The sequence below is a fragment of the Solea senegalensis genome, linkage group LG5 (genome assembly GCF_019176455.1).
Source record: "Solea senegalensis isolate Sse05_10M linkage group LG5, IFAPA_SoseM_1, whole genome shotgun sequence".
Lineage (NCBI taxonomy): Eukaryota > Metazoa > Chordata > Actinopteri > Pleuronectiformes > Soleidae > Solea > Solea senegalensis.
The window spans coordinates 22,013,303-22,037,997 of NC_058025.1; the positions used below are offsets into that span (position 1 = coordinate 22,013,303).

The 24,695-nt window shown below is 40.9% G+C and overlaps 3 protein-coding genes across 6 annotated transcripts; 2 read left to right on the forward strand and 1 right to left on the reverse strand.

The window, feature by feature from the left end:
- Positions 1-668: 668 nt before the first annotated feature.
- lrp13 (low-density lipoprotein receptor related-protein 13) lies at positions 669-9,986 on the reverse strand. Of its 2 annotated transcripts, none has more exons than XM_044026258.1 (21): positions 9,906-9,986; positions 9,590-9,751; positions 9,257-9,472; positions 8,944-9,153; positions 8,395-8,610; positions 8,091-8,320; positions 7,685-7,814; positions 7,117-7,307; positions 6,594-6,780; positions 5,906-6,118; positions 5,643-5,826; positions 5,369-5,570; positions 5,130-5,294; positions 4,774-4,974; positions 3,722-4,271; positions 3,191-3,310; positions 2,824-2,931; positions 2,496-2,729; positions 2,055-2,424; positions 832-928; positions 669-737 (listed from the first exon to the last, which is right to left on the reverse strand). In XM_044026258.1, exons 1-21 carry the CDS (start codon positions 9,961-9,963, stop codon positions 714-716), a joined length of 4,068 nt encoding a protein of 1,355 aa, XP_043882193.1. In that variant the 5' UTR covers positions 9,964-9,986; the 3' UTR covers positions 669-713. The 2 variants fall into 2 exon arrangements, with proteins under 2 accessions (XP_043882193.1, XP_043882194.1); XM_044026259.1 differs by having other exon boundaries at positions 707-737; positions 9,590-9,748.
- A 1,307-nt stretch (positions 9,987-11,293) lies between these two features.
- LOC122769602 (mothers against decapentaplegic homolog 2) lies at positions 11,294-21,826 on the forward strand. 3 transcript variants are annotated; one of them, XM_044026262.1, is made up of 11 exons: positions 11,294-11,492; positions 12,774-13,172; positions 14,198-14,287; positions 14,428-14,621; positions 15,149-15,283; positions 15,577-15,639; positions 16,035-16,082; positions 16,274-16,486; positions 16,576-16,713; positions 17,379-17,523; positions 19,521-21,826. In XM_044026262.1, exons 2-11 carry the CDS (start codon positions 12,937-12,939, stop codon positions 19,642-19,644), a joined length of 1,386 nt encoding a protein of 461 aa, XP_043882197.1. In that variant the 5' UTR covers positions 11,294-11,492; positions 12,774-12,936; the 3' UTR covers positions 19,645-21,826. The 3 variants fall into 3 exon arrangements, with proteins under 3 accessions (XP_043882197.1, XP_043882196.1, XP_043882195.1); XM_044026261.1 differs by having other exon boundaries at positions 12,805-13,172; positions 15,577-15,651; XM_044026260.1 differs by having other exon boundaries at positions 11,295-11,492; positions 15,577-15,651.
- A 1,055-nt stretch (positions 21,827-22,881) lies between these two features.
- On the forward strand, positions 22,882-24,670 carry LOC122768962 (immediate early response 3-interacting protein 1-like). Its single transcript, XM_044025191.1, has 3 exons — positions 22,882-23,060; positions 23,635-23,736; positions 23,819-24,670. Exons 1-3 carry the CDS (start codon positions 22,970-22,972, stop codon positions 23,872-23,874), a joined length of 249 nt encoding a protein of 82 aa, XP_043881126.1. The 5' UTR covers positions 22,882-22,969; the 3' UTR covers positions 23,875-24,670.
- The last annotated feature ends 25 nt before the right edge of the window (positions 24,671-24,695 follow it).

Consider the following 24,695-nt stretch of genomic DNA (forward strand, 5'->3'; position numbering starts at 1 on the left):
ATAATGAATTACATTTATTCACATTACTGTAATTCAGTTTGTGTATTTGTACTAGTCATTTTTTATCTCCAGGGCTGTTTTTTGGGTGATGAAGAGGTAAATGACCAATTTTGACTGATACATTATGCGTCAACATATGTTATCAGCACTTTTTTTTTTAAAGTTTTGCCTTTCATGAAAAACAATGTGAGATTTGTGTCCCTCGTCCTTTTTGCACAAGAAAGAACCTTTTTAAAAAGTAACTTTTACTTTAAAGTGTGTACATTTTTAGACCAGTACTTGTAATTAATTCAGATTTTTATCAAAAGTGACACTTTTACTTCTGATATATAGAATTTGTGCTTCCCAAATCCCAAAGTGACAACATTCCCAAATGTTAACAAAACCAAACGATATCCGGTTTACTAGAAGAGCAAAGAAACCAGAACACATTCACGATATTTAACAGCAACGTTACCATGACTGCTTAAAGCAGATAAAGTGAAGTTATTTTTGTAAAGCTGTGTTTGGACCAAAAGCCTCTTTGTGATGCTGCATGTACACAGTGTGTTTCAGGTCTTTATCATTTCACTATGTTACAGCATGTCACTTCTGACATGTTGTCATGTTCCAGCAGACAGTGAGCGATGCTCAAGTAACCTCACAGGAAACCATAGAAAATGCAAACCGTTTATTTAAAAAAAAAAAAACCCTGCTCGTCCATATCATCAGCCTCAGTCCACAGACGATACCACTTCCTGCAGAGAAGAGAAAGAAAAGTCAGACTCATCCCACAGGCATAGAAAGACAAATTGGGAGCCTGCTGATTTATGGAGCTGGTGGGAGGTCCACCTCTGGCTTCTCTGCGTCTACTGGGGCCGGGGTGTTCTCTTCTTTGTTCTTCAGGTCCGTCATACTCGTTTCCTTCATAGCTGCTGAGCTGGCTCTCCTGTGGGGAACAATATAAATATATATATAGTTAATGTAGTTCTGTGCCAAGTGTGTACAGGAAACTGTTGCATACATGAACCACACTGACATCAAATGCACAAATACTAATTGTTCCATCCACGTAGCTAACAATATTTATATCTAATTCCAAGTTATAGAGTATATAGCTCTATGGAGGGTAGAAATAATGCATGTTGGGAGTGTTTTAATCGTTATAGCCATCAAGTATAATCTGTTCGATGACACTGAACCACCACATTTTAAAATCTGACCAATTCAAAATTAGCATTTTGGCCACAGCAGTCAAGTTGGCGGTGTCACCGAGTGCTGGGACGATACGGTGCATGCCAAACAGATTCAATATGCATTTGTGAACAATTGCAATCTTTTCCAAAAACAATACACATCAGTCAGTCAGGCATTTATCTTAATTGAATGAGGAAATGGTAAACAAAATTGTTTGGTTTTTTTAGATTAACGGCTACATTTAGCTTCCCCGCTAATAAAATAAATACAATCAGGTCAAGTAGAAAATTAAGTGTTTTATAGCTTTGCTTTTTCAGTATTCACTGCACTAGTGCTGGAAGAGAAGAAAACGCTGGGCCAACATTGAGCCTCTGAAAAATTCATTTGTTTTTTGGCAAAAGCCACTTCTATCGTTGCTAAACAACCTAATAAAAAAAATCTGGGGAGAAAATTCTTCTTAAAAATAGTCAAAAAGACATCTCCCCCCAGCCCAATATAATTAGCTGTGGTAATTAACAGCCATAACATGAATTTAATGTGGTGCAAACAAAGTACCTAAAAAGACATGCTTTAATGCAATACACTTTGACGTAAATATTATATAAAATTATATTTATTTTATTATATAAAATGATATTTTTTTGTATTGTATTGCTGCCATGTTAAAACAATTTCCCCTTGGGGATGAATAACGTATTTCTATTCTATACTCATTTTAATTCATGACCAGCATTAATCATTTCATCAACTTTGGTGATAATTAGAATCATTCCTTTAATCCCAAAATAAGAGTCTTAGTATTTAGCTCAAAACATGACATGCATGGTATGAAGGGAACATGTTCAGTGTCAGGAGGATTTAGTGAAAAACAGAAAAACCTCATGTTGGCACTCTTCTTCCTCTTGACCACAACTGCCATCACAGCGATGACCACCACGCCCACACAGATCCCCGCAGCACCGTACACGATGGGACCTTGCATGGTCTTCAGGAGGTGGTCCTGACAGGAATCCCCGGTGTAACCGAGTGAGCATTCACAGTTGGTGTCTCCACCCACTTTGACGCACTCTCCATTGCCACTGCAGCGTTTCTGGCTGCACTGCTGGGTATCCAGGTTCAAGAGGTGGCCACTGACGTTCAGGGTCGCCTTCACGTCCGTGGGTTTCGGTGGAGGGAGAGACGAGGGTGGAGAGGAGCTGTGAGGCTGGATGGGAGCAAAGACTTCCAACCATTGTTTCTGATCGACACCTACACAACAAAAAAAAGACTTCCAGCAAAAACGCCTTTTTGAAAGAAGTTTAGATATCTGCTGGACTCACAGTTCTCATCCGAGTGGTCCGAGCAGTCCACGCGACCATCGCAGAACTTCTCAATAGGTTGGCATGAGAGCTGATCCAGACACGGTCTTCTGCCCACTGGGCAGCTCTGGTCCAGTTTACAGTGAGTAGCATTCACCAGGACGTGATCATGGCCGCACTTGCACGTCCGGCCTGCCGGGGTGGCGAGGCATAAATGCTGGCAGTTTCCGTTGTTGTGTGTGCATTTGTTGGAACCTGTTGAACCAAAGGTTTCATTTTTGTCATGGGTTAGGTCAACATTTAGAGCAGTTTTTAAACATATGGTCATGAGTCAGATCTCCTTACATACCAGACTGACTTGACTTGCTAAAAGCCTTCAGGCTGACCACTTGTGTACCAACTTCAAACCACATTTTGTTCTGCTGCTGTTCGTCTCTGTACCAGAGTCTGGTTTTGTCTGCGGGAAAAGACAGAAAAACACCATGAAAGGTTTATAGAAGTGATAAAAACATATCACACATTAAAAGTGACACTCATAGGTTTACCCTTAGTAGGAAAGATTGTATTTCAGACATGAAACACATCAAAGCTACATTGTTTCATACTTATCATTTTTGCTACTTTGAATTCAAGTTAAAACGGTGACAATCAAGATGAAAACTCAAAGCTCTTAGCTTGCCCCTCCCATTTGGTCATTATATACAAGGATACATTACCAGTGACAGTCATCCAGAGCAGTGTGTCGTCACTAACGGCCACAGCGACCAGGCCATCACCAGCCTTCAACTCTCTGTACGCAGAGCCATCAAACAAGACACAGCCGATGCTTCCTAGAGCTGGGACAGAATCCACCATGCTGCTGCTTAATGCCAATTTTAATACAAAGCATTGATAATTAAGACAGTAACTCAGTGCATGAATTCATTAAAAAAAAAAGTGTCATGGTTGTTGGTGCCAGACTGCTGAGCTCCTGGGATTTTGAGACAAAAATTTGTAGACTTTACAAATAAAAGGGCCAAAAAAGAAGAAATAGCCAGTGAGCTGTGATGCCAGAGGAAATTGATTAGACTGGTGTCCAAATGTAAAGGAAACCCTGAACCTCATGTAACAACCACCTCTGAACATACAACACCTCTAACTTGAAGCAGATGGTCTACAGCAGCAGCAGAAGACCACAATGAACTATTTAATGGGTACACACAAAAAAGAAATCCCACACAACACATCTGTTAAAAGTAAATTCTTACCAGTGTCAGCCCAGTAAATTCCATCCCCATTAGCAGAGAAGACCAGAGATGAGGGCTGGACGGCATCCTTCCACACCACTCTCTGCTCAGCACCATCCATGTTGGCACACTCTACGGTCGCCACGGTGCCCGTGCCCTGCAGACCCAGGTTAGTGAAACAAACTCTGCCACTGGGAGGATGGAGAGCGATGGACCCCACTCTCCCAATTCCCTCCTTGATGAGAACTGTGGTGAAGGCACCCATGATGGAGGTGGCATGCAGGCGGGGCTGTTTACTGCTGCTCCAGTAGATGTTCAGAGTCACCCAGTCCAGGGCCATGGCAGTGATGGTATCACCCAGGAGTTTGAGAAGCTGACCCGGGGACACCAAGTCCGAGTCCTTCAGTTTGAAGGCGCTAAGTGAATTTGTGCCATCGTCAGTCAAGAACAAAGTGTTGTCGCGTAGGTTGTAGTCCATGATGACCGCTTCATTGACGGTGGGCAACTGTAGGGCCAGGTGCTCGGGCCAGCCCTTCAGCTCTGCCGCTGTGAGACGTGACTGCAGGTAAATCTACAGAGGATATGAACAAACGTGTATCAGTCCAACAGACTGAAGATTCAGATATTTCCTGTTTTTGTTTTGACAGGCAATGAATCAGTTAGAAGCTTTTTTTTTCCATGATTAAAACAAGATTTTCAATTGTTTAAGCTTCTTAAAATGTGAATATTTTCTTCATTTCTTTGTTCTGGGTAACAAAGAAATCATTAAAAGTTAATTTGTTTGTGGACAAAACACATTTGAGAACATCATCATTTCCAGGTTTGACAAACACCGATCAACATTAAAGGTTTTCTTATATTTTATGGACCAAACAATCGAGAAAATAATCGACAGATTTGTCGATTATGAACGCTCCCACCTCTTACATAATGGTCCTTTAGATATTTATGATAGGGAGTGGATTTGTTTCCTCTCCTGCTGGCTTTAACGTAATTCACTGCAGATACGCGACTGGTATCAATTCTCCCCACAACAACACAGCTGTATCTTGTAAATGCATAAAGAGCAAAACCTGGGTGACCGTAGAAGGAGACAGCATGAGCAGGAACGCCGAATTGACCAGGCTGGAACAGGTCAGCCCGTCGGCAGACAGTAAAAGTCCAGACGGACACTTGCAGACGGCTTTGGGTCCTTGGGCCAACACACACATGTGGGAGCAGTACATTTTCTCACAGGGGCTCCGAGTGCCCATCTGGAGCCATGGGTGAATAATCTGCAAACCATAAACGTGGCATATTTATTCTGTTTTTAATTGAACACTGAATTCTTTGATGCTTGATGTTTCAAATTTGGCACCGAGTCACTGAGTGCACACATGCAGGTGGTGCAATTTCATTTCAGTAAAACCCTTCATACAAATACATTTACCTTCACACCAAAAGGCTGTTTAGGTCTTTTCAGGAGAACTTGCCGGTTCTTGCCAGAGATCTTATGAGCAGCCTGCACCACTCGTCTCTTGGCGTCAGACCAGTAGAGCATGTCATTAAACACTGCCAGCGAGAATGGGTTGGTGGTTTCTTTCGTTTGTAGAATCTGAAGATGACATTTGTACATCAGTCATCGGACTTGCTTCGCATGACAACACAGCCTTCTGAAAACTCATTTACCCGGATATCATCTCCATTCAGTGTCACAGAGCCAATCGCCCCAAGTCTTTCATCTGTCCAGTAGACCCTGTCTGAGATCACGTCCACAGCGATGCCACCAGGCCAGCCCAGACTGGAGTTCACCACTGCCTTCCTCTCGGAGCCGTCCATCCCCGCCCGCTCAATCTTCACTACATTACCGATGTCTGTCCAGAACATCAGACTGACACGAGAATTTAACATCATGTACAATAAACTGAAGAACAGTTTGAAAGCAAAATAAATTCATACAGACCCTTTCTGTGGCAGCAGGGCCAGAGAGCGGGGCTGATCCAGGTCTTCGTCCAGGATGACACTGTGGTCCAGTGATTTCAAGGGGCCTGCGGCCAATCTGATGGCAACAATCTGACTGTTCACCCCGTCGATCCAGTACAGGTTCCTGCCGAGCCAGTCTACAGCTATGCAGTCTGCCCTCACGCCTGTGGAAACAGTTGTTTTGCACGTCTTTACGACACAGTCACTTACAGTAATGCCAGACTACTTTAGTGTCGCCCTGACCTGTGATCATTGTCCCTGTGGTCTTTTGGGAGAGCGAGGACCACCTGATGCTCTCGGAGTCCAGACTGACCCAGAAGACCCTCTGTTCCTTCCAGTCATAGTCCAGAGACAGGATGGCCTTCTGGGCAGTGGAGGACAACACATCCAGGCTGCCACTGCGCAGTCCAAACACAAACAGGTCCGTCTGGATCGATGACAACAGGTAAGGTTCCCCTGAGAGTTGAGAAAAGACAACTTAATACTTCCTTTATTTGGAAAACATGCCAAAAATGCCACTAATGTCCAAAGAGAAATGTGCAGGGCCCTTTTTGCTTAACTTAAAGATTGGGATTGGTTGGGTTTATAAACTGTGAAGTGAAATATGAACAGATATCCATTAGATTCAAACCATTGTCAAAGGAGTTCACATAATGCTGATTGAGTAACTCAGAAAAGCAGTGTTTAAATCTCATGTGGCCAGACAATATTGCACTCCTGCACACAGGAAGTCAGACGGCAACAAAAACATTGCTCAAGTAAAGTGAGACTGCAAACAAGTTGGATTCTGACTGAAAACCTAATAGTTAACATTCTAAAAAAAAAGTGTTATGAGAATTGTCTTGAGCAGGCAACCTTTAGCCCTAATGCTCAGCATTGTACTGCACAACATACTGCTTCTTTTTCTTCATCCCCTCTGTAAGGCCCTCACCTGTGATTTTACAGTGGTGTCCATTGGCGTCAATGATGTAGCCCGGGTGACAATCACATCTGTAGGAGCCGGGTGAGTTGACGCACAGCTGACTGCACACACCCGGGCTCCGACCTTCACACTCGTCAAGATCAGCACAGGTCACCGTGTCCTCCGTGAGCCTGAATCCTGCTTTACAGTGACAACGCTACACACCAAGGACAAGGGTTACAAACAACTCTACAGTAATGATACTGAGGATTTGGAACAGGGAAGAAACATTATACCATCTTATTAATAGTATTTATAGTAAATCACATAAAAGATGTGTGCAAGACATAAGGGAGAATTAATTTCAACTCACTTTAGGAACTAGTTTTGTTTCAAACATTTTTACACCAATTACTGCAACGTTTCCTTCTTATATTACATTGTATGATCATCATAACATTATGGTAAAGTGTTGCTATTGCACTTCCCTGCCCCCTCATTTTAGGTCAAAGTTAAGGGACATTTACTAATGTGCTGAGATACAGGCCCTCACCGTTCCCTGCGGTGTACTGTAGCAGCTCTGGGAGCAGCGCTGCCGATCGGCCTCCGTGCACCGCGTTTGGCAGCTTCCTCCCTCATCAGAGCCGTCTGCGCAGTTAGTAATTCCATTACACACCAGGGATGGATCCAGGCATTCCTGACTTCTACAGTGGAACTGGTGCGGAAGGCAAGTCACCGCGCCACCTGGTACACACAACTCCATTATACCCGACTGTCTCTGGCCAGTTACAATGTGCAACTTCATGCATCTACCTTCTCATTTGTGTTCATTTTACTGTGCATTTTGTGACTTTACTTTAAAAAGTGCTTTGTAAATATAAAATGGCAAAAGCTTGAACATCCAGATGAGCTTTACATGTGCGCTTTATTTTGAAATGACCTTTGTAGCCCATTCTCCACCACTGTTAGTGAAACTGTTTTAATGCAGCAGATCAATGTCCATGAAGACCTGCAGAATTTGGATTTTTGCATTTCTACTATATTCAACACACTGCAAACACACACAAGATTAAAACATCCATTCAAATTCCTCACATTTGTATGACAATTGAAATACTCACATTCAGTCTCGTCACTGCCATCGTCGCAGTCCTTCACACCATCACACCTCCAGGCTGTAGGGATACACTTCGTCTTGGACTTGCATGACAACTGGAACTCACCACAGGTTAGAGGAGCCATGGGACAATCCTGCAGAGGAACCGGTGGATTCATACATACATATTCAGATTTTGAGTTGTTAACAGGCAACAACAAGTCTTCAATAAACAAACATCATGTCAGTCATGTTTTCTCCAATCTCCTGCTACATCTTTATTTCTGTCAATTCACTTAATTGTCACCCATTTAGATCAAATGCTTGTAATATCTTGGAAAAAATTTAGGGACCATTCCAGACAACTCCATTTGACCACTGAAAGGTTAACCCTTTGGTTTTTTAAGCGTGGAATTGCATAGAACATGCACCTTCTCGTCCGTGCCATCTTTACAGTCTCGATCTCCATCACAGATCCACTCCTGTACCAAACACTCCTTGCTGTGGGGGCAGCGGTGTTTGGTGGTGCAGGCCAGAGCTTTGGTACAGCTCTCCTCGTCTGAGCCGTCCCTGCAGTCTGGATGACCGTCACAGTGCATTGTGGCCAACACACACTGGCCACTGGTGCACTTAAATTCAGTGGCACTGCAGACCTCATCGGCTACAGGGAAAAGAGAAGTCACTCAAGTGTCCCAAGTCCAGTCAGTAAATATTTCCTCTTAAGTGAGGACCTACCACAGTTTTCCTCATCGCTTCCATCCCAACAGTCCCTCTCTCCATCGCAGAGGAAGCTGTTGGGAACGCAGCGGCTCTTGTTGTCACAGTGGTGAGTGCAGCCTTCCATGTGCTTGGAACAATCCATTTCATCTGAGCGGTCCTGACACTGAGGTACACCATCACACAACTGGCTCCTCTCAATGCACTTCCTTCCATGAGCGCACTGGTACTGCTCTGCAGAGGACACATGATGAGAAATCAGTTTGGTTTTGGTCAAAAGCAGACTCATGCAGTTTATCACTACATAACTTCAAGTTCATGATTTTTTGCACTATTTTTCTTCTATTCTAGTCCTTGTACTGTATTTTTAATTTCATTATTTTCTTGGAAAAGATTGATCACAATGAGATAAAAATGAGGGAAATTCATTCAATTAATTTCTTAATGCAAAGTAATGTAGATTTGATTTCATGTGTTAAAATGCAGTTCATGTTCCCCACTAGGGGGCAGTAAGGTTATTCTTAACCCATGCACAGAGGCTCAGAGCCTCACAGACCAAAATACAACCTGTTTCACATGCTGTGTCACAGTCTTCCTCGTCCGAGCCATCTCTGCAGTCTGTTTCTCCATCACAGACGTGGTTGTAATGGACACAATCGGATTTGTCCTTGCAGATTTTGGCACCCAGTGGACATTTGACAGGCAAAGGACCAACAGATACAGAAGGGGTTGTAACGGCCCCTTCTTCTTTTTCCTTCCCATCTTCCTCAGCATCCCCTGATGTAGACATTGATCAAACAGAACACTCCACTTCATCTGAGAGAATTCTTTCGTATAAGTGCTGCATAATACAACAAGCAAACAAATCATTTCAGCCTACCACAGCTGGCCTCGTCTGTGCCATCCAAACAGTCCTTCTCTCCGTCGCAAAGGAAGCTCGCTGGCAAGCAGCGACTGCGGTTGTCACAGTTGTGAACACAGCCCTCTGTTTGTGTCATACACTGCAGCTCATCAGAGCGGTCCTGACACTGAGGTACACCATCGCAAACCTGCTCCTTTGCTACACACTTCCTTCCATGGGCACACTGGAACTGGTCTGTCCAGGCAAAGGATTTAAAAAAGGTCTAATTTTTGTCTAAACTTACACTTTTCAGTAATAGTCACAACAACAGTGAAAACAGAATTTAATAGCAAGTATTAGTTGAGATGTCACCTTTGCTGCATTCAGACGCACAGTCGTCTTCATCTGAGCCATCCCTGCAGTCAGGCTCGCCGTCACACACACTGCTGTAGCGGACACACTCAGAGGCGTCCTTGCACAGTTTAGAGCCAAAGCTGCACCTTAAAGCACTGCTGCTTCCAGCTGAAACAACTGCTGAGGTCAGGTCAACACAAAACAGACTCAGTGGAATTATCCCAACAGTTAGAAAACAACAACATTCAGTGTCTTCACATCACTGTTATTTGAAAACTCTACACTGGCTTTTATTGTAGGTATTAAATATAGATTTTTGGTTGACTTGGCTCACCTTGCAAGGACCCTGTCAACAGCAAAAAGACTGCACAAAAAAACAAACATCTCCCCATAGCCACCGATAAAAGAAAACAGGGAAAATGTTGCCAAGTGTGACTATAGCTTTTATATTGATACCAGGTGAGGCCAATAGAACCTAATTTACCACCTGACTCAGGGGGAGGAGCTTTTGCTCTTTGCTTTGATTTAACAGCAGCTACCTTTCATGTGATTCATCAACAAAGAAACAACACAAATTCAATCTAGAATAACAATAATACAATTATAAAATAAAGGGAAATAACAGAATCATGTAGAGGGAAAAGAACACCTCATTATGATACTACAAGTTAGAAGGGCTGGGTAGATTCTAGTACAACAAGACAGGAAATCAACAAAACAAAGTAAACATCAGGATGATTGCATGTGCTTCTCCAAAATAAAATTCAGTTTAGTTTATGCTAGTTCTTTAGAATCCATTACACTGGAGCAGTTGTGGATGTAAAAAAATACTTTTTATAAATTGTTGAAAGATATTAATATTAAGTCAGTTATCTGTAAAATAGCAGAACCAAGTCTCTGAATTATACATATCAGAAGACTTTATTGTCTGTTGTTACAGAAAATCTTCTTTAACATAACGACATCTAAACAACAAAAATCATGCAGCACAGACTCCGTGAGAGAGTCGCTTTAAAAGGTGTATAGCTATGTGAATGAATGAGTTCTTGTAGGTGCTTTTCCTGGTTGGGGAACTTTATAGTATACAATATAATATATGTTCATGCTGATTAGAATAAACTTACATGCAAAACAAGCCTTAACATGTACATGTAGCAAACGAGACAATAAATAATAAACGTGGTGGGGGGGTTGTGCTAAAGTACCCTCTCGGGTGTTAAGTGCCCTACTGACAAGAAAACGCAACTTGAACTTGCTTAATGAAGCAATAATGTGTAGAGGTCCACATGAAATTCAGTCCCCAGGGCCGGCTGACTTTGGCCCCAGGTTGCACTTTGAATATGTCTGCCTTAAGCGTACTATTTCGCAGCCCTTTTATTTTTCATCCCTTCCAAATGTCTGTTCACGCCACTGAAACCTATAACATTTGAAAATCTCCATTTATGTGTATGGTATTTGCCAAGCAGAATCAATATGCTTCAAGTACAACATATTAAAAAAAATGTTGTGCATATCAGATGATTTTCTAAACACATACATTAATAGACTAAATGCAGCAGTAAAACAAGGATTCAGACTTACGATTAGGGCACGTTTATCTGACCGTGCATCTGGCAAACTGTCGGGAGTGTCAAGGACATGGGTCAGTGTTCTGAGGTCTTTTCCTAACCCTCCAATCAGGTGCTGAGTGGGCGGGTTTAAACTCCAGAAGGTAGCTATCACTTTTGTTGTGTTGTTCCGGTCAACCGAACCTAACCTAGCTAACTAGCTTCAGTAGCACTGGTAGCAAGTTGAGAGACAAGCCTTGTCAACATTAGTAGCAGTGTGACACAGTTCAGGCGTTTATTTCTGCCTACGGAGCGATTCAAGGACTGTGTGCGTATTGTCTCCCACACAGCGGAGCTTTGGACGTCAAACTGGGGTAACTATTGGAGTGCTTTGGCTTCTCTCTTGACTTTAAACATACTGATAATGTATGTGTGAAAGATGTACGGTAGCTGTGTTAGCCAGCGGGAACCATGGTCCAGTTTGGAAGACTTCGTTCAAGATGCTAACTCCTCTTCGTACCTGTATTTTAGGGAAAAGTCCCAAACATGCAACAGCTGGGTTTAAATTAAAACATATTTAACGTTTTATATTGACACCAAAGTGACATTTCTGTGCGGTTGTATTAAATATACTCTAAACTGAGGTTAGTGTAGTGAAGTAGCGCCTCTGCACTGTTGCGCACAGGAGGTTTTTTTTTCGTGAATCACAACAAAAGGATTTTTGATAACAAGCTGGCAGCTAGCTTGTTAGGCTAAAGGCAGCTGACCGAGCCAAAACAGTACTTCTTGGTTAATTAACTCTGATCTCCTAAGTTCAGTTAGCTGTTAAGTTAAGTGTTTAGCTTTCCATGTTTAACGAAGACCATGTTAGCATTTTGCTTGTTAGCACTGTGCAAGCTAACGCTAGTGAACTTATTGTTGTGATTTGAGTCCAGCAGGCCCCCCCACCAGGTAGCTAGCTGCCCGGCCTTTCTGAAACATTTGGTGTTAGCATGGGGCTGTCACAGAATCAAAATAGTGTCTTCACGTTCATTCGAAAGTTCATAGGGGTGTGATGTACACACACCGGGTGAATTAACTTTACCAGTTTGCAAGTTGTTAAGCGTAGATGGCGTTATGATTCTATGTGTCATAGAAACTAGATGGTGGATTAAGACACTATTATCCAGTAATCCTGGTTGATTTAAGCTTTCAATCGTTATCATAAAAAAACTGTCAAAGGCACTATCCGGTCACTTTATTAGGCACACCTGTTCAGCTGCTTGTTTATGCAAATATGTACTCAGCCAATCGCACGACAGCAACTCGATGCACTTGCACGTAGAGTCGATCAAGAATACCTGCTGAAGTTCAAACAGAGCATCAGAATGAGGAAGAAAGCTGATTTGAGTAACTTAGAACGTTGATGCCAGACGGGCTGGTCTAACATTCATGTCAACTCAAGTCATGTTTACCTGTATAGCACATAAAAGCTACAGGCTTTGAGCAGTAGAGAAAGCTCCATCACCTTTGGTTTTAAATTAGAACGTAGGAGCAGAATGTGGGACTAGGAGATCTGTAATGTATAAAGGCGCAAGACTGTTTAGAATGCTAAGTGGTTGTGGGTGGCTACTGTTACCTTCATATGCCATGTTTTATTTGTACTTTTTCCTCAGGTTTTCATCTCGTTTTTGTACACTTTGCTAGCACTGGCTTCCACTCTGTTTGACTCACTGGGCTCTAGAGGGGGGCCCGTCCGAGCAAGGGTCCAAACTGTAGCTCCAGGTCCCCTCTGTTGTGTGTGAGTACCTCTGGAGACTCTCAGCTTGGCCAGCTAAGATGTCCTCCATCTTGCCATTCACCCCTCCCGTGGTGAAGAGGCTGCTGGGCTGGAAGAAGTCATCCAGCGGTCAGGGTGGAGCAGGTAGTGGAGAGCAGAATGGGCAGGAGGAGAAGTGGTGCGAGAAGGCTGTGAAGAGCTTGGTGAAGAAGTTAAAGAGGACAGGCCAGCTGGATGAGCTGGAGAAAGCTATCACAACACAGAACTGCAACACCAAGTGTGTCACCATCCCCAGGTAAATTGCCCAACACTTTATTACATTTTAGTGTAGGGTCAGAGAAATAGACGTGTGTGCTGTATTTGCCAGTCTAATACAAAATCATAGGCTGTTAATTACTTCCAGTTTCTATCATTGTCCTAGGGAGAGAGTCAGTAGAATGATGAATAATGATGTTGTCTTTATCAACCAGCCAGCCTTGATGACCCAGACTCATGTTCAGTGGGAACACTGTGTTAACACTGTAATTTCTCGTTTGATGTGCCATCATGTACCATGTCAGATGTTTGTATGTCTATAGATAACAGGCTGGTTGTTATCTCCTGAGAGGTTTTCTAGGCCACGTTGTTTTTTTTTGGTTATTCCTACTTATTAGGATTAATGGAGGAAAGCTACTTTAGAGATGGTGGGTTACAGCAAGACAGGGCTATTTGTGGCATTGCAATTAGCCATGTTTACATCATTGTTTGCTCATCTACTCTATTTGGCAGTTGCCTGCTGATAATCTGGGAGCTCTAATTGTCTTATTTCTTATAGTTAATATAGACAGTTGTAGTTATAAACTGTTATATCTCACTGTTATATTTCTTGCCCTTTTATGAACTTTTGTGTTATAGTCTTGTCTTTCAGAAACTACTCAAATATTCATCGTCTAATTTTTACTTTATTTTTGTCCGTTTTCTTTCGATTGTTTTGAAAATTCCCTTTAATTTCAAGGTCCGTTCAAGGTCTCTGTTATTTCCCCCTCTCTTGTGCCATTGTCTTGAGTGATAAGTTGTGACATAAATAATCGACACGAAAAAAGAGAGTCAGTGTTTGATACAATGCCACACTGTTGAAGAATGTCATCGTCTCATTCACTTTGTTATCAGATCTCATTTTCATGTCCATAGGTGCAAATTAAATCTGTCTTTGTTTTGTCATGTGTATCCAACAGAATGTTTGCCTTTTAAATGTTTACATTGTCCATATTGATATTCTGAATGATCCATGTCCTATGTTTTTCATTTGTTTTCTGTTTTGTTGTTTTTCTCTGTGCACAGCAATTGCTCTGAAATATGGGGACTGAGTACACCAAATACGATAGAACAGTGGGATACATCAGGCCTATACAGCTACCCTGACCAAACCAGGTGAATATCTTTACCTGCCATGTAGTGTTGTGTACAACTTTGAGGTGATGGACATTGAGAACATAATATTCTGTGTCCACTCCCACTCCACCCTGTCTTCTATCCATCTCACCCCCACTTTATGTTCGCTGTTCAATCAGATCGCTGGATGGCCGCTTGCAGGTCTCCCACAGGAAGGGGCTTCCCCATGTTATCTATTGCCGCTTGTGGCGGTGGCCAGACCTTCATAGCCATCATGAGCTGCGTGCCATTGAGGCATGCGAGTATGCCTTCCACCTCAAGAAGGACGAGGTCTGCATCAATCCCTACCACTACCAGAGGGTGGAGACGCCAGGTAAAGCTGGGACCATTTTGAATGGTCACTTTTATATATTGTATGTTAGTATGGGCACAGATTTTTTTTAGTCTTAATGGTCCAACACATTTCCTCCATAAAACAGCATATCGTCATGCTCCCCTTTCAGATTCTGTATTGATTAAAGTGACAATAAGTGTTATGTGGTTGAGTTGTTGCGACTGTACTCATGTGGCTGGCTATTGCCTTAAGGCTATATACAGAAGTTTTGAGACAGATGGTATGAATAGGATTGCATCAAACTATCAGTCCACTTTGATAATACAGTGCATAATAATCATTGACAAATTATATAGCCATATTATAGATTGCAAAAAGTGCAATATCCAAAATGTACAAAGAGGTGCAGTGATGAAAACTGTCATATGTGTTTTATCATTGCCTTATTACAGTTGCATAGAGCTTCACATATGAGTGGAATGTGCTTTCAAACACTGACGGTGAGTTTCGGAAACGCATATGACTGACAAGAGATCTCCCCTCTTCTGCTTTCCCCAACACTTCAGTGCTGCCTCCAGTTCTTGTGCCAAGACACTCGGAAATCTTGCCAGAGCTGCCACCTCTGGATGACTACACTCATTCCATACCTGAGAACACAAACTTTCCGGCAGGAATTGAACCTCCAAACAACTATATACCAGGTACGTTTGTCTCTGCACCAGATTGAAGTGACTGTTATAGTGTACTCATTTAGCAATACAAGTGGAGAAACAGTATTTCTCGGCCTCTATATGCACGGTATTTAATGGTATCACATTTGTATATACACAAAGTTTTTCCTCATGATGATATTTTAGAGAATTTGAGGTTCCTTTATGTCCTGTCATATAACTAATAGTTATGCTACTACAGTAAACCAATTTATAACTGAAAATATAATCAGAAACATTACCAAATTATTATTTTATTTTTCACCCCTGCTTCATTTGAACAGAGACACCTCCTCCAGGCTACATCAGTGAGGATGGGGAGGCCAGCGATCAACAGATGAACCAAAGTATGGACACAGGTACCTTAGACTTAGACCTCCTTCAGTTTCCCATCACTGTCTTTGTGTTCCTCTCCTCCCAAACTAGGGTAAAGTTACATGTATTTTCTTTTCCAGCATACATTAAGAAAACATTCAACAATTTGTCTAAAATGAACTCAGTCCTCAACCTTGATATGAGTTAAAAAAATGATGAATACCAAACTGCACATAACACACTAGTTCAGGATTATAGTTTCATGATGATTACAAAATAGTTTGCCAAACATGTTGCTAAATTTTGCACATTTGTGTAAATGGCAGTTGTCTCTACTTTGTAACTGGATATGAGAAACTGCTGCCCATGTTGTGGCCTCCTGTGGCTAAAATGGTTCAAGTCAATGAGTTGCTTTTTTCTTTGTCAGGTTCTCCAGCTGAGCTGTCCCCCAGCACTCTGTCTCCTGTCAATCACAGTAAGAAGATGCAAATCATTCCCATTTGAAACCATATCGACACAAAAACATTACAGAAATACTGCATATTCAATACATGCATACTGGTTAATTATTTATATATATATATATGTATATATGTACACATATCACCCTTATATTTCTATTAATATTTGTGAAGAGAAATTAAGTAATGTCAACTTCTGTCCTAGACTTGCAGCCTGTGACGTACTCGGAGCCGGCTTTCTGGTGCTCTATAGCGTACTACGAGCTAAACCAGCGTGTAGGGGAGACGTTCCACGCCTCTCAGCCTTCACTGACAGTTGATGGATTCACAGATCCATCAAACTCGGAGCGTTTCTGCCTGGGACTGCTGTCTAATGTCAACAGGAACGCAACTGTGGAGATGACTCGGAGGCACATAGGTATGGCACACTTTCATTTAGCTTTAAGTCAGGTCTTGTGTTTATTGTACTACAGGATCAAATATACTGTATGCCGTCTGTGTTTACAGGAAGAGGAGTTAGACTCTACTACATTGGAGGGGAGGTATTTGCTGAGTGCCTGAGTGATAGCGCCATCTTTGTCCAGAGTCCAAACTGCAACCAGCGGTATGGCTGGCATCCAGCAACAGTGTGTAAAATCCCTCCAGGTAAGATGACAAAGATGTCACTTGAGTAGGGAGTAGAGATATAAGGTCACTTGGTTGGAGGTCAGGTTGGAGTGAAGTGTTAATGAATGAATGGCTGACTGAATGAATATATAACCTCCTCATACTAAAATAAACAGCTATAGTCAGGATTTCTTGAACCCTTCTAAGCCCGCTAGAAACTAAACAAGATGCAGGAAGACACTGTGGAGCTCAATGACAATGTTATGATAGTTACTATTTTGTATCGTTTACTTCAGTTCCCTTTTCTGTCCATTGTTCAGTTGAAGAAATAAAAATCTTCAGCGCTGTCCAAAGATGTAAAAAGCAAGATTCACCACAAACCTTGAAGATGCAGTTCCCACTGATGCTTCATATAAGAGTCCAGTGAGGATCTAGAATTATTGTAAAAAAAAAAAAAATCATTTAGATACCTCCCAATTCTCAAGTGCATTACAGTCTGCATTTCCACTGCTAAGCTTTATTTTGACCATCAGAAATAAAATGGAATAACCTTTCAACAAAACCACATTCATTCATGGTCTCATTTACTGTTCTGATGCACATCTCAGACAGGCATTGCAACTACAACAATCGTCAAGGACACAGATAAGCTGATTGTGGACCCACATTAACTGCTTCCCTGTTTATCTTTTTAACTGTTTCAGGTTGTAATCTAAAAATCTTCAACAACCAGGAATTTGCTGCCTTGCTGGCTCAGTCAGTCAACCAGGGCTTTGAGGCAGTTTACCAGCTCACTAGGATGTGCACCATTCGTATGAGCTTTGTTAAAGGCTGGGGAGCCGAGTACAGGTGAGTAAAGCCTCCACACTGAATATTAACCCTTTTTAATTCCTACGTGAAATATTTTACCTGTGTCTGCTCAGCTTTGAACTCAACTGATTTGTTTTAATCAGTATTGGAGAAGTTTGCAAGTCATACCTTCAGACGTGGTGAATTGGTGTGAAACCAATTTGACTTACAGACCTGATAATACATTATTCCGTCACACTGGATGCATGTGCAGCGTGTGACTGCTGTGTCTGAAGCACCATTGTTTTCCCACACTGGGTGCATCTGTTGTGTGCTGCTGTGGCCCTTTTGCTGTTTTACATGCCTTCAAAAACCGGCTGTAAATGATGAATGTGGTGTGGACGTTGAGTGGAATATCTCACCATAAAAGCCACGTTAAAAATGTATGTGAGGGACCAGAAACTCTGTGCTTGTACTTTAAATTAAGAACGGTTTGTGTTGCGTTTCATGGATGTAGACATTGACACTGCAGTCGGAGGTCATTGTCTATTTTCAACTGCATTGTAAGTGTAGAAAATTTGCAAGAGCTATGGTCTTGAGGAGAGCAACGTGCCTCACTCGCCTGACACACATGTGCTCATGTGCTCATATGAAAAGCAAGAGCAGTCGCACTGCTCATGTATCCACTGTGGGCCTGGTCTTATGATCTTCAACTGTGGACTTGAGTAGTAACATTGTTTTAGGTTTCTTTTTGACATGAAAACATTGACGGCATAAGTTGCTGTCACTTGCAACAGTTAAATCGTTTCTAAAAATGAAATTAAAATTACATTTTTTCTTGTCTGTGAGTGGCAGTGGTCCCTTTACACAGCAGCCATTTTTACATGCTTCAGCAGGAAAGGCTCACGTGTCACTGATCACAATAACCGTAACTTTTGTGTTGTAGTTTGTTTGTTCACACAAATCAGGACAGTGAAAAAGAAAGGTGAAACTGAGTGAGCTAAATGGAACTTCACCTTATGGCGCTTCTCCATTGTACAGTCCTAGCACTACTCCGTTTGCTATCAGTCATGTCGTTTTCCATTACTTCATAGTTCCTCCTCAACATAGGCAGGGTGTTTTTGGTGAACTGAATTATTGGAGTCGGTTGATTTTAAGTGATCAGTTAGCCATTGTTTGCTTTAATTCTTGTGTCGGACCAATCCGTGGCCAGTATCACATTTTAGTATCTACTCAGCTCGCTTGGAACCAGGGCTGAACAATCAATCGTAATTTTATCAAAATCGCAATACAGCCTCCTGCAATTTCAAATTGCAGGAGGTGCAGTAATTCTGAAAGCTAAAATGTGTGGAAAAATGACCATTTTAGAATAAAAAAAAAATATCGTCCTTACCTACACACAACATATTCTACAGACTGAAGAAAACATGTTTGTTTCTCACAAATCTGCACGACTATCACACATTATCAAATGAGAATAAGAAGTCCAGCTCATATCGGGAATCATATCGCAGTCACAATTTCTGTCAAAATAATCGCAGTTAGATATTTATTCAAAATTGTTCAGCCCTACTTGGAACCTCGCCAGATTATGTACCAAAGCACCCGGTAATGGACAAGCAAAATCGAGCTGTGCCTTGCTAGAACTGCACAATGTAAAAGCACCATCAGGGGCAGCTGTGGGTCAGTGGTAGGTTAGGGTTTGATTCCTCAGCTTGTCTCGTCAGTGTGTCTCTAACTAAGATACTTCACCCCCAACCTGCTTTTGGCAGCACTGAGGTAATGGTTATTCAGATGTGTGATAGAAGCTGTATATAGATGTTTAATTGTGTGTAAATGTCAAAACTGTACTGCAGAAATGTGCTATAAAACTGCAGACCATTGACCACGATTTCCCTACTGTAACCTGTCAAAATGGCTGTTGTGCAAAGTGCCCATTATCTTTGCATGTGTATTTTCATATACTCTCCATTTACAATAAGTTGAAGCTTACAAACCACAACACTTCCTGGCCACATGCTACCATGACACTAAATTGTATGCCTTTTGTTTCACAGGCGGCAAACTGTCACAAGCACTCCTTGTTGGATAGAGCTGCATTTGAACGGCCCCCTGCAGTGGCTGGACAAGGTTCTAACCCAGATGGGTTCCCCGTCTGCACGTTGCTCCAGTATGTCCTAAACAGCTAAGGAAATACCCCAAAAAAAACTCAGCCCATTACAAAGATCATTAAATTTTAAACTTGTGAGACCTCTCATGAAAAAAAAAAAATGGAAACCCAACATCTTCATAGTATTTGTGGCCCAGTTCCACATCCCTCTTTAAACCCTATACATGCACGCACGCACACACACACATACAGATACATACACACAAGAACAAATGCAACTACACTGTCGTATTCACACACATACACACACACATATACAGACTTTTCAGTTAAAAAAAGAAATTGGCACTTTGTTACCATCTATGTCATGCACCTTGTTAAAATTGCTTTCCCCCAAATCCTTAATATTAGATCTATTTGTGGTACAAATGAAATGTATATTGGTTCTTAGTCCAGGAAGTAGGGGAAATACCAAAAATATCTGTGAATAGTTTCTCAGTATTGACGATTACTTGTGTGAGTAACAGGAGCTCGAACGCTAAAATGATTTTTGTTCCAGCCCAACCCCCCAACCATTGTTCTGAACCTTAGTTTACGTTTTCTCTGGGAAACTTGGCCCCATCATTAGTGAAGGGGGAGGAGTCTCGGTGAAGAAACAATGGCCTTGGTGGCCGTTCTCCTCTGAGGGAAAACGCCACAGTGTGTTTATTGAAATTTGATTGCATCGACTTTTGTCCTTTTTGTAACTCTTAATGTGTGTCTTTATAAGACATGCATCTTAATGGACAAATAGGAATGTTAGTTTAAAAACAAAATCAGAAACCCCTAAACTACAAACTTATTCTGGCTGTAGAATATTTCTTTATAAATTACAAGGCAAGGTGTGTTGTTGGTTTATTTGACTCACATCCCCACTCAACAGCCTGGTTTGGAAGCTAAAGAGATGTTGGCCACTGGGCAGGGACCAGAGAATATCAGCTGTTGTGTAATAGCTTTTTTTTTTGTTTTGTTCCATTTTTAAATGACACCGGGAGTCCTGGGGCTCTCCAAGGTGAAGCTTTAAATGTCTCACCAGGAGAAATTGAAGGTATCAATAAATTCATTCTGTTTTTAGCCTATATCCCCATTGTTTTGCTACTTTTTTGTATTCTCATGTATTTTTATATATAGGTATACTTAAATTTTTCTGTCGTTCACTTTTTATTGAAGTAATATTTTCAAGACCACAGTTGTTTTTAAAAGTGACAGGAAGGGCGTTGATCATTCCTTCATTTTTACCCAAATTGTTCAATTTGAACTCATTTCCAATATCAGCTCTTTGTCTTGGTAAAAAAAAAAAAGAAAAGAAAATCACTGCCCCACATGACGTGTAGCCTGTTTGTATCCGTTTTGTGTTGTTTTTTGTTTTCAGCAAAGAAATACGGTGCTGTTAGTACACAAAACAATACTGATTTGCCTGTAACCCAAAATGGACTTCCTGTAATGGCTTCAATGATTCCAGAGGCATGTTAAAACTTTGTAATGGCCATTCAGTCACTCATCTCTTCACTACTACTACTTTTTTAAAACACACGTGACCTCTTGTAGACTTTGGTGCTCTGTCAAGCAGGTTCAGGTCAACCAGATGTAATTAATTGGCTTTTAAAATGTTACACAAACATGGGAGGAGAGTAGTTTTCTTCCGTGAGAAAAGAAGAGTGAATGTGCCTGCCCAGGTGACATTCTGTATTAATGAGTGTATTGTATTTGTTCTGTCTACAAAATACAGTATGTACAACAAGACTTAACTCTGCCATTTTTGTCATTATGTGGCTGTTGCGAGTTTAACTTGTCCCAACCCTCTTCCCCTCTTTTTGATGTAAATGTGTTTACCTTATGGCACTAGTGATTGTACTTGAGGTGCACCTAGTGGTGTTTGGATTTGGGGAACTGAACCATGTGTTAGGGTCCAGTGTTACATTGTTTTTATCTTTGACCTACAACATATGAATGTGAAAAAAAAAATGACATTACAAAAACTGACGTGGACCAGATGACGTACATATACATAACAGTAGTACAGTATGTGTGTATTAACAGTAATCTTTTTGCAAAGCAGTCAGTACAGTAGATGTTGCAGTTGTTTTACCAGTAGAGGGCGGTGTTGATAGAGCAGTTCTTTTTTTCTTTTTTTTTCTGACCATAAGCTTCTCAGGCGTGTGGCATATTATGCAGACTTCATAAAACACTAATAAAGATTTTTATTCTCATGAATTATGAGTCTCTTGTGTGTGTCAAGTGCAACTGTGGAGAATATTTATCACTGAAAATATAATATACTGTGCATACAAGTAATCACACTTTCATTTAGCTTTAATTTGTCTATGATTTATAATCAAGTTATTTTGTATATTGTTTGAAATGGCAGCTGACTGCATTTATCCAACCAAAGCTCAAAGTGGTTTAAATTAAAGATTTGAATATGCTTCACTGACAGCAGCTACATTGTACTGCATCATTAATGATACTCCAGTTATGTAATTAGATCTTATGAGATAAGACAATTAGCATGTCTCTTCTTTATATTCTATATTCGCATATTTTGCACATTATGTTCATCGTTTAAACCAGAGGTTCACAAACAGGGGCTTAACACCCACTATGGGACAGTAAAGCTCCACAAGGCTTTGCAAAGCCCTCTTCATTTTAAAGGTGTATTGTATTTTTATATAGGGTTTCATGAAAACATGATTTTCATTAAAAATCTATATTAGATGTTTAATCCGTGCAGACGTGAATATCTACAAATTTCTCAGAGTTTAACTGCAATAAGGAGAATGTTGTCTTCACTTGTCATCTCCACAGAAAACAATCTGTCCATCAAATAGACTAACACTTTATTTATTCCCCAACAGGGAAAATGACTTGTGTTGCAGCAAAATTATAACAAATGGAATATTGAATAGACAATAAAAAGTAATACGTTTATACTAATCAAACAACCTATAGGAGTCAAACATTTTCATCCAGGTGTATTGCTGCTATAGTTTCTTTGTTATTTATAATGCAATGAATATAATGAAATCGAATAAATATTTCTAAAATAAAATGCTATGTTTTTGCCTCTTTAAGAAGTGTACAGGTGTGTTAAACAATTAACAATTAAGTTATTTATACATTACAAAGTAAAAAAAAATAAAATAAAATAAAAATACATAACATTATTGCTGTTTTTTTGCCCTCTGCTCCGAGCGGAACATTTTCACTGAGCGACCGCACCTGCAAATGTCCGTATGACTAAATTACTCGGGGTTGTCCTCCCTTGGCTGCCGTAGGCTACGTCATAACTAAATTGTCATCTCTCCCACAGCTAGCATGCTCTAGTAGCCCATCCGCTTAGCCACTTGTAGAGAAGCCATGGCGTTTACTTTGTACTCTCTCATTCAGGCAGCGGTTCTCTGTGTCAATGCCGTCGCTGTGTTGCACGAAGAGAGATTTCTCAGTAAAAGTAAGTCGCTGTAGGCCAAAGTGTTGTCATTTGGTGTTAGCTGTTGCTAACTGACATATGTAAACATCTCGGATGTGTCGTAGGAGATTGACGTTGCTTAAATTAGCTGTGCTTTCTGTTGTTTCAAACGATTTCCGTATATTAAAATCGATTTAACTTTAATAATGGATTTAAACAGGAAGTCAACTGAAACAGAAATCGACGTAGACTTAGATTAAACAGCTCGCCATTTACAGTTAAACACTCAACACAAATACAATACAGTATACAAAAGCAACAGTAAACATGGGAAGAACAAAACCAGCTCAATTACTACACCGTCTTAGTCAATGTATAACAGTCAGACATTAAAATAAATACTGTCAGTACTGATAGTCCAACCAACAAATACAATTCAACAATACTTGGTCTAGAAAGAAGTTGTGTGTATCTGTATGACGATGGTGTGTGTGATTGTGTTTCTGTCTTTGTTTTTCATCTATGGTAATGTTGAATGTTTAATTTGAGTTTACCTGTGTATGAAATGTGCTGCATGAATAAAGCTGATGATAAAACTTGACTCATGAATCCTCAGTTGGCTGGGGAGTGGACCAGAGCGTTGGAGGTTTTGGAGATGAACCAGGCGTCAAAGCTCAGATGATGAACCTTGTCCGCTCTGTGAGGACAGTCATGAGAGGTTGGTGTCCACTGGTGTCCTTTACATTGGGCAGTTTGTTTAATGCTGAGTGACTTTCTCATGCCATACTGTTGCATTTCAGTGCCACTGATCGCAGTTAACTCGGTGTGCATGGTGCTGCTGCTTCTGTTTGGATGAAGTGAAGTGACGGAGGATGTCAGAGGGAGAACATTGTCATCGTCTCAGGAAACGCCACTGGAAAAATGATTTGATGAATGTTGTTTCAGTTCATTTTATTTTATTCTTTCTGTCTTGTAATTTTCTGTTGTACACTGACCTGCCACTTTATTAGGTATACCTTGTTAGGACCATTTTGGAATCCCTTTGCTTTCCTAACTGCCTTAAAGCTTCTGGGCAAGGATTCAAGCTGCTTGAAACATTTCTTCAAAGATTTTGGTCCATATTGACATAACAGCATCACACAGATCACCCATTTTGGCTCATCACAAAGGAGCTTGAATGCATGCATTGATGCTGTAGCACATCTGCTTCAAGGTTTTACGTGTTGTGCATTCACCAGTGGTTCTTTTAGTCTTTCTATCATTTCACCAGTAGTGATTCTCTGCACACTGGATATTTTCTCTTTTTCTTTAAACACTAGAAATGCTTATGCACGGAAATCCCAAAAGATCAGCAATTTCTGAAATGTTTTGCTGGCACCAACAACCAAAATCACCTTTCTTCTTTTCTGATGCTCTCCAGCAGATTGTCATGATTATGTCAGCATGCTTAATTGCATGATTTGCTACCATTTGGTTGGCTAATTAGATATTTGTATTTAAGGAGCAGGCAGTGTACCTAATAAAGTGACTGGTGAGTGTATTTGGAATGGTCACTGTCTCTATTTGAATAATATAATTAAACATGTAGTAAATGTCATTGTCAATACATTGTTCGTACTTTTATTGCAAGAGAATAAAGAGTTTTTAAAATATTTCACCTGGTTTGCACTCGAGCTT